At 34.8% G+C, this 9,971-nt stretch overlaps 2 protein-coding genes across 2 annotated transcripts; one reads left to right on the top strand and one right to left on the bottom strand.

The window, feature by feature from the left end:
• Positions 1-207: 207 nt before the first annotated feature.
• On the top strand, positions 208-2,265 carry TRIADDRAFT_20343 (uncharacterized protein; the record flags this gene model as incomplete). Its single annotated transcript, XM_002108967.1, has 2 exons — positions 208-496; positions 554-2,265. 2 exons carry the CDS (start codon positions 208-210, stop codon positions 2,263-2,265), a joined length of 2,001 nt encoding a protein of 666 aa, XP_002109003.1.
• Positions 2,266-4,580: 2,315 nt separating this feature from the next.
• TRIADDRAFT_52573 (uncharacterized protein) lies at positions 4,581-9,580 on the bottom strand (the record flags this gene model as incomplete). Its single annotated transcript, XM_002108230.1, has 17 exons — positions 4,581-4,610; positions 5,050-5,147; positions 5,253-5,321; positions 5,441-5,504; positions 5,680-5,886; positions 6,104-6,329; positions 6,449-6,579; positions 6,686-6,855; positions 7,295-7,439; positions 7,567-7,652; positions 7,825-7,954; positions 8,027-8,230; positions 8,403-8,491; positions 8,558-8,646; positions 8,890-9,044; positions 9,186-9,277; positions 9,388-9,580. 17 exons carry the CDS (start codon positions 9,578-9,580, stop codon positions 4,581-4,583), a joined length of 2,178 nt encoding a protein of 725 aa, XP_002108266.1.
• Between the last annotated feature and the right edge of the window lie 391 nt (positions 9,581-9,971).

Below are 9,971 nucleotides of genomic sequence, written 5' to 3'. Positions count from 1 at the left end.
GCCAAAGCGGATAACGGCCATCTCTTAACATGCCCCACTTGTCATTACGAAGCTGCATTATCGAATGGTGACATCGATGGTCTACCATCCGACATGTTTATGGATAAAATATTAGATTCGATTTTACCTACGACTGTTGCCAATCACAACGATGATTACCGTAGTACGAACGCTACCGTTACTAACGTGGTGACCGCCACATTGGATATGAGACCGTTGAGTCAGTTAAAATGTTCTCATTGTCAATATGGCGTCTTGGCTAGTTCAAGATGTCAAGTTTGTTCCGAATTTTTGTGCAATAATTGCGTTATAGAACATCAACGACTACGCTTGACTCGCAATCATTACATTGTACCACTACATGACTATCAACAGCCACGTAGTATAGAGAGTAATAAGTACGAAAAGATCATTAGAAGTTCGGTATCATGCCGGTTTCATGACAATACCCCGTTGTCGTACTATTGCGAAACTTGCTCGACTCCTGTTTGTCAGGGTTGCCTAGATAATAATATCATGTTGGAAGGTAACGAAGAAAGATTCTCTGATATAGAATTGCTACCGTCATCGAATCATAAAGACCATATTATATGTGATTTACAACAGCGCATGGAGAGTTGCTTACCAACAGTCTGCAGAGCCCTTACAGAAGCTTTAAGCGGCGTTGACGAACTTGAAGCTGCGATAGCTCAAAGTCAAGATATGACTGAGCGTATCGAAACTCGCTGTCATACTATAACTAACTTGATTAGATCTACCTTTAGAAGGCATATGGTAGCATTAGAGGAAAGAGAACGAGAGTTATTACGTCGAGTTGAAAAAATTCGTCAAGTTAAGGGTAAAATGTTGCGTTTACAAACGGAGAAGTTGAAAACTGACTTGACAGCCACTGTATCAACCTGTCGGAAAGTAGAACGTGTACTACAAGATGGTAATCAAGTTGAAGTACTCAACTGCAAGGATACTATCATCTCACAGATTAATGAGTTAAGAAATACTAAGTGTCAACTGCAGCCACATGAAGATGATAATGTAACATTTACAGCACCAGATTCAGCTTTACTCACAGCCTTGACTTGCTCGGGTAATGTCACTAGTAGTGCTTATGCGCCGTTAACAATTGCTTCCGGTGACGGTACGATTCGCGCCATTACCGGGAAAATGGCTTATTTCACTATCCAGGCTCGCGATCATCATGGTGATCCATGTCGAATTGGTGGCGATCCTATTAATGTGTTAATCCAAGCGCCGGATTCTACGCTTTACTGTGCCAATGTATCTGATCAAGAAAATGGAACCTATCTAGTATCTTATCGTCCTATGGTCGAAGGTAGTCATATCGTTTCTGTGACCGTTCGTGGTACTCACATTAGTAATAGTCCCTACACTGTATGTGTACGCAATGGTCGCAACTATTTAAACATTGGCGCTCCGGTTAAGGTCTTTGGAGGTGAAGGTGAAGACGATGGCAAGCTATGTCGTCCTTGGGGTGTTACAGTCAATCCTGATGGATATATTATCGTTGCAGATCGTAGTAATAATCGCATTCAAATTTTCAATCCAGACGGAACATTCCTTCGTAAATTTGGTACACCTGGTCAACGCAATGGCCAATTTGATCGGCCTGCAGGTGTAGCTACAAATGGTCGTGGTCAAGTTGTAGTTGCAGATAAAGATAATCATCGTATTCAAATTTTTACTTTTGAAGGGGAATTTTGCTTGAAATTTGGTGAAAAAGGCAATAAAAATGGGCAGTTTAATTATCCATGGGATGTAGCAGTCAATAGTAAAGATCAAATTTTAGTTTCTGACACACGTAATCATCGCATACAGTTATTCTCGCCTGATGGTTTATTTCTTAATAAATACGGCTTTGAAGGTGCATTATGGAAGCATTTTGATTCACCACGCGGTGTAGCGTTTAATAACGAAGACAACATAGTCGTAACGGACTTTAATAATCATCGTTTATTGGTTGTAAATTCAGATTTTAAGACTGCTCGATTTTTGGGTACCGAAGGCTCAAATAATGGTCAGTTTTTACGACCGCAAGGTGTGACGATCGATCCAGAAGGTAATATCATCGTTGCTGATTCTAGAAATCATCGGATTCAAGTGTTTGGTAGTAACGGTAACTTTTTATGCAAGTTTGGCAGCAATGGCATCAACGATGGTTGCCTTGATCGGCCATCAGGTATTGCTGTAACGCCGGAGGGATTAATTATTGTTGTTGATTTTGGTAATAATCGATTACAAATATTTTAAGCATTCATCATCCTGTTCATTAATTATATCATCCCTGAAAGGAAAAAGAAGTCATATTACCGTATTATAGTAATTGACTGCATAGATCTAGACCTACTTAGTTATTTTCCAGCCTCTTTTTTTTGTTTAATATGATCAATAGTATTTAACTTCAATTGATTGTAAGGATTCTAAATAGTAGTACGATTACTATTATAGGCTTTTGATTATTAATAGAGTAGAACTGAAATTAGAGTAATTTTTTTATAATTTTTTGCGAAATTCTTTTAATGAAAATTTGTCACTCGTCATCTGATTAATGAATAATTCTAACGCAGTCCATTTAATTCACATCGTTCTGAATGAATTGCGTTGCTTGTCGATTATAATTACAGTATCATCTCAAATCTTTCACTTGCGGTTGTTAGTACTTTTGTATTTTTTATTATTGTTTTATCAGTTTATTTGACTATAACTTGATATAATTCTAAAACAGTCTCATAGAATCGATAGACTTTTTGTTTCTCGTATGCAACGCTTCTCTTGAGCTATTAGATTTTTTTAGACTTCAATGATTATGGATATAATCGTTTATTTTAGGATACAGTAGCCGTCGTAGTAATCATTTACTTGATTTTATGATTTACTATTATTTACGATATTACACTTACAATGCACCTATGAATGAATATATGCAGTGCATACAGTAGTAAATGTTGGAAAGTTTCTGATGTTGATTGTTTAAAAACAGGACATGACAAGAATAATTATTTTAATCAAGTTATGTTTCATTTTCGTTTTTATCACGTCTTATACTGGAGGCAAACGGTGATGGTTTGATTAATGTATCAACTTTCACTCAATTATACTATAATACCGTTTTAAGCTTGAAGCTATACTGTGCGATGGTTACAAGTTTCATTTGTCTCGAAGACACAATTTTTATGACCACTTTGTATCTTAATATTATTCTGAACATCATTTTTAGTTTTTATTAACTCGTGGTAACACAATTGACTGTGGAAGAAAACCAAGTTCTTTTCCATGCTATAGCACAATAGTTAAAAAAGGCAAATGAATATTTGTATTAGTTTATCTTGCCCTCCTATATTATATATCTTGTATTCTTTTCGGCTGTGTTTACTTATAAATACCCTTTAGATTTATGATCGGTATCAGTTGAAACTGTGAACGAGCAGCAATAAAGCTTGTAATACCATGTCTCTTATATTGAAATTAATGTCAATACGAACGTATTACAATAAACTTTTTAGTATGGTAATTAAAACTAAACAAGAAGATCACAGCAGTACGGGAAATACTGTACAGCAAGTTACAACTAACGACAGTCTATAAAATGGTAGAGATTGTCGTCTAGCGCGGTGATACCGAGTTTGGATCAATTTAATAAATAGCGGAAAATTTACAACTCTTTAATTTGTTACCAATGTGCAGCTACAGTACACGTGCGATCGGCTAGTACACAAATAAGTTTACTTCGCATTAATTATTGGTCATATTTATACGTGTATACCGTACGTACTACATATATAACAATTAAAATGGTAGTTGACAAGCTTTTAATTAGCAAGCACGAAAATTTCTGTCAAGGGTCAAATCTTAAAGGCATAATGCCCATAATATGTATATATTAACGCTAAAACAAACACAGTAGCAAGATAGTACCCTCAAGCAAACATTATGATGTACACTTCAAAACAGGACGGAATGTGAATTTACAGTTAATTCGAGTACTGAATATATAGTATACGTATCGCATTTTTTGAATTACGATTAGTTTTTCAGTGAGATCTGTAAAAAACCATGATTTACGGCTAGATTCCAGGCGAACACAAAATATCCTTTATTGCATCAATTATACATATACAGTATCTGAAAGTATGACGTACGTACGATTAGTTGTACATAACGGATTTATACAATTATTATGATTTTGGTCTTCAGTGCGCTACACTGTACATGAAAATTTCAACAAATAAAGATCGAAAGAATTTACAGCACATGTAAGACATTTACATTTGTACAGTATGCTTGTATACAGTATTACGTCTGTATGTTGTGTAATAAAAAAAGATAATCTTTTATTAATATTTTATAGTTGACATCGTTATACAATATATAATTCATGCAATTTAAGGCGGTTAAATGTATTTACAATTACAAAAAGAAAAATATACCAACAACAGCAAAATGTTGATAAAGTTAGCCAGGCCATTTTATATCAGTCTCTAAAAAATAACAATATGTACATATTTTACGCTATATTGAGTTTCTCAAATAACTACATACTGCAAAGATTCCTCGGTTATTTTTTTCTAGCGATTTTCTTTTTTACTCTTTTTTATCTAGTAATAAAATACAGTATTTTTTGTTTATTAAGTAAATAAGAATAAACAACCAATTTGATAGTTTCATAAAATAATAAGGGATCAGAAAAAGAAAGTAGGGCTGGAAAAGTATTATTATTGATATGTTATAGTTATTTACTACTTTATAGCTACAGCACAATAACTAAACGTAATGAAATAACACTCCACAGTATCGGTTACTATAATGTATATTTTATATAAAATACAGCAACTATTAATGAGGCTCATCGTGAGCATAAGCTACATTAACAACAATAGAGTAGTACAGCGTATTTGCTTGAATTGATTGGTAACTATTTGCGATATACTTTATTTCAGTTAAGTATTTGTAAAGAAAAAAGTAATTGAGACATAGAGCGTAAGCAGGGATAGCCAGATAATTCCGTAAGGAATTAAGATTCATTAGTTGACTTACTTTCTTATGTTTGTGCTTGTGCTTCTTGTGCTTATGCTCGTGTGATTTGTAATGCTTATTCGATTTACCAAATAACTTACTCTCAGAGACATTTTCAGCTAAAGTAATTAATTACGTAAGAAAATTACAAAAATGTAATGTAGTCCAATATCAATACATGCTTTTCTTTTATAACATAATTTCTTTAATCTAGTAAAGGCAACCTGGTAAACTTGAGATAGGAGGAAGTGCAGGTCCATAATAAGATTTTTCTGTTGTCGAATTTACCTCCTCTGAAAAATCGAAAAATGTATCAGCTTATAGCGCTGTTTAATCATGTTTATCTTGGCATGTTTATCTTTAAGGAGTCCTGTAGGTAGTAATGTACTGTACTGTTATTACAGTATAATACCGTAAGTTGATTTACGTAAACATACACTAGCATTTGTAGATACCGTCGGGATGTCTATTTCGACCTGCCCAGTAACGCCAAATAAGAAAGTTAAAATTTTTAGACCGTTATGATGTCATTGTTAGTTCGCTATACGTCCGTCATATTAACACTTATCAAGAAAAATATCAAGTACTGTATCTTTTAACACTCTAGATTCATGAGGCATTTCAGACATTATAACTAAATCAACCTATTACCTTTATTTGAACAGTCGCTGGGCTAGTCAAATTGATATTAGCTATCGCACCGCGTTCTGATGATGAAGGTAGTAGTTCCTTTGTGTCAGAAGATTCATTTGCACTTGATTCACCAGCATCAGATGAGTCGCTGCTGGCAAAAATTGCCTTGAAGAGATCTATGGGTGGGTGGTCGTCCTCGATGTTACTATTGTCATTATTACCCGTCTACATTACAAGCGTAGATAACATGTTACAAATTAAAATCAGGAGTGCTTACCTTAAATCTTAAATACAATTTTAAGTAGAGTAATCTTGACATTAAGCTATTGTATAACATAGAGCACGAAATTGTATCTCAAGTTTAAATCATCATAGGATTTCTCTTCGAACGATTTGGGTATTTTATTATAACTGCGATATATTCAGTCAATTGCACCCTTACAATGATAAGGTCATGTTCCGTGTCCGTTCTCATGCTGGGATTTTGCGATAACTGATTTCCATCAGTCGATATTACTTCGTTATCCACATTGCTTTGTTTAGAGTCCAATTTCTGCTTTTCAAGTTCATCAGATGGATGTTGAAAAGATACAGCTTGTAGAAAGGTACTAGTGTCTTTAATGGAAAGCTTTTCTAGTTTCCCTTGTGGGATACCAATCTTCGAAGATCTTGATTAACACCATTACAAATAAGGTTACCGTATCGGAAAATATTAACAGTAATGTCAACTATGGGTATTACAGCAAATTTTATATAACTGTTAGTAAGTACGAACAAGAACTCATACCTCGGAAATGGATCTGCAACATTGAATCTTTTACAAAGTAATTTATCTGGATGCCATTCGAAAGATCTTCGGGTTAACTTTCCAAATAACTTCATTGAAGCAGCTTTAGCACGGTCTCTTGAATCGGAATCCTGAAAAAAGGTGTTTAATTAATTACAACCTTACACATTTAAGAAATCAATCTAAAGCCTTGCAGTAACGAAATAGTCAATGTGTTATCTTATTAAATCGTAGTACCTCTTCAGTTTGATCGCTTATAGTGGTTATTTCTTCATCGCCACACGTGTAAGATCGTGACGATGTAAATCGTGCTGCCATAGCTTTTCCTAATACTTCAAATCGTTTAGCTGTTCGAGCAAAATCTTCTTTTTCCTGCTCCTTTTCCCATTCTGTAATTTTACTGTCATCTATCCGTATTCATATTTTTAGGGAGTTATGTTTATTATCGTACTTGCAAATATTTGAGAATGCAATAAAATTTATAACTAAACAGTTGAAACCTTGCTGTTGAGATCGGTGGTTAGCTGACTGTGATTGCATCTCCTGATTCCTGCGTAAATATTTGGTAAAACTTTTAGCCGAGCAAAAAATAATATCTTGGAGCGTGGCAAAAATAAATAATCCGAAAATTGGTTAGAGTAAGTATACATCATGTTAATCGATGCGGTCGCTTTACTAATATTCGTAAGGCGCACTTTATCATCTTCTGATAAAAGGCCACTTATTGATTGAGATGGACCTAACAGATTTATTAAATAAAAATTTGTAAAAAATCAAACTTTATTTTATACATATTCCTACAGGACTTATTGATAAATCGTAGCAAATTTCCAATTTGCACGTTACCTTCAATTGGTTGTTCGCCCAAAAGCTGCCCTCTTTGTGTGCTCAACATGCTATGTCGACTATCTGATGAACCAGTAACTGGAACATCATCCTTAAAAATATGAATAGGCCTATATTCATGTGGCAATTCTGGAGGTAAGAATTTCTGCATTTGGAAAAGAATAGGTAGCGTAAGCTATTGGAAATGTTTCTTCCTTACGTTAGTAGTTAGAGTTCGATACAGTTAATATCAAAAAATGTATGACTGATGGGCTGGGCTCTAGAGCAATAACCTTAGTAGGAGATTGTGATCGATCAGCAAGTAAAAAGCCTTCAAGCTGATGCCGTCCGTGTGATCTATTTTTAACTAAATTCACAACTTTATAAAAAATGTATTCAAGACAGTGTACATATTGGCAACAGATGACATACGTATATTATCTAGTGAAGTATTTCAGACATAGTAACTAAAGCATATTGTCAGAAAATATCCATAATCTCCCTAAAAAGCGATAATAAAAGTTAAGAAATATGATGAATCTCTTACGCACTCTTGACGGCAATCTTCTGATGCGAATCATTTTTATAACTTTCATCATTAAGAATAGTATCATAATTTGTCATATTATCAATCGAATATATTGAATCATCTTCTTCTTCAAGTGCACCTACACCAAACGCCTAAGGGAAAATAAAAAGTACATAATTAGACCATGACTTCGAAACTCCTAAGATATTTGTCGTAGAATTTACCTGTCCTGTGATTCCTTTTCTCTTATCTGCAGATTTATATGGGATTGATAAATTTATATCACCGGTTATTCCCAATACATCGGCTGGATTTAATCCTTTATATCCAAGACCTTTCTGATCATCTTTAATTTCATAAGATACGCTGACAGTGTCAGTTGGAGCAAACAATATTCCCTTCGAGTAAGGATCATCACGTAGTGTATTCTGCGTGCATTATTGTGGAATGATAAATTGTATACGGTACTTTTAGTCATATATTAGTTGTAAATGCTGTAATTTGAATTTTTCATTTGAGATACCAAGGTAAAAATTGTTAATACTTGTGTACAATTGTAGCGAAGGTTGTATCAAATATATTACATTTTGGATAACTTACATCGAATTCGCTATCAATGCCTATATCTGTACTGCCTAAAAGCATTTCGCAATTATACAGAACATTAAATATGTGATTAATACGTGTGTCTACAAATAGCAGGACAACATCAAAGCAATCTTTACGGTAAAATTGTGGTAATTCATCTGTCATACCAGTCTTTTTCTTGTAATTAACTCTAGGGCCAACACCTTGATTCTTTTTCCAACCCATTTTTTTCATTAATTTCTCTCCAATAGGCAACCTATTTAATTATGAATGTCATCATGTTATTATACAGTATAAAAATAGTCATTCACGATTACTGATCACATCAATGCTCTCTACTCTACTATACGAGTATATCACAAATACAAAGTCAGATAGGCATTCAGTATTTTGGATATAGAGTATAAATAATAAGTTTATAGGTTTATTACGGCATCAAAACGTATAAGCATAGGAATCTCATTGCAAGCAATATCCAGCAAGCTATCGCAAGTCCTACTTTGCGGGTAATATTAAATCTTGCAAAATATTCTCGCTTAGAATGTTATTTTCAGAAGCGATTTGCTGCCTCAATCCAGCGAATTCCAATTCTGAACCAGCAAATTTTTCTTTAACAGTTACCCTTTTAGGTGCTATACCGAAATCTTCAAAATCCTAATCGCAGAAAATACAATTCAAATACATTGAATTCGTTGCTACATTGCATAGCTGCAGTACGCGTGCTAGAAAGAGTAAATTTGCAACTGTACGCATGCATAACATAGTGCGCGATGATGTGCTACTGATGCTACTTACTTCAGCATCCATGAAATCTTCTGGGTTACTGGAAACTGGCATTTTATCCTTTCGATCAGAACGTGAAGAAACGAAAGCAGATGGTGTCCATCCTATTTCAGAAATAAACTATCCTATATTACGTGTGTACGTCTTGTAGCTAGACTGTAGGGACATCAAGGAAGAAGTAGACAGAAAGCATTTTACATTGATTCAATATTACCTTCTTTACTTCCAACTGTATTAAAATAGCCAGCAGAAAATCCTCCAGTGAAAGCTCCATGAAATCTCCTACGCCCTTTTTCATCCTTCACTACTTGTTCATGAATCGGTATAGGCTTTTTACGAGGCTCATTCTCATCTAATACTTCAAATGGCGTTCCAATGACAACATAGCTGCCGCCGTCGTCTGCCATGGCTCCAGCCGGGATGTTCAGCAATCAGCCAAGTAGTCTCGTTCAAATCATGTCGAAGTTCCTACAGTACATTGCAGCAGTGTACAATACAGTGTACTGTACTGTACAGTAAAGTACGTACTGTACAGTACATTGTACAGTACCGTGACGATCAGTGGTACAGTGTACAGTACTGTATGGTGTACTGCACACTGTACACTGTGCAGCATAGTGCAGTGCAGTGTCCTTAAGGTTAGGTTAATAAAAGTCAACCCGAAACCCGATTTAAAGCTGACTCGAGAGAGGGATTCGGGTTAAGTAGTTCTGCACTGATACCCTGCTTGTACATTATAGCGATTGCACTCATTTCGGGTTAGAAAATCAAGAATTTGATCGGGTTTGATCGGGTTTG

Source organism: Trichoplax adhaerens, genomic scaffold, assembly GCF_000150275.1.
Source record: "Trichoplax adhaerens TRIADscaffold_1 genomic scaffold, whole genome shotgun sequence".
Taxonomy (NCBI): Eukaryota; Metazoa; Placozoa; class Uniplacotomia; order Trichoplacea; family Trichoplacidae; genus Trichoplax; species Trichoplax adhaerens.
Note: the sequence above shows the minus strand (reverse complement) of the source record. Positions and strands in the feature narration are given on the sequence as shown.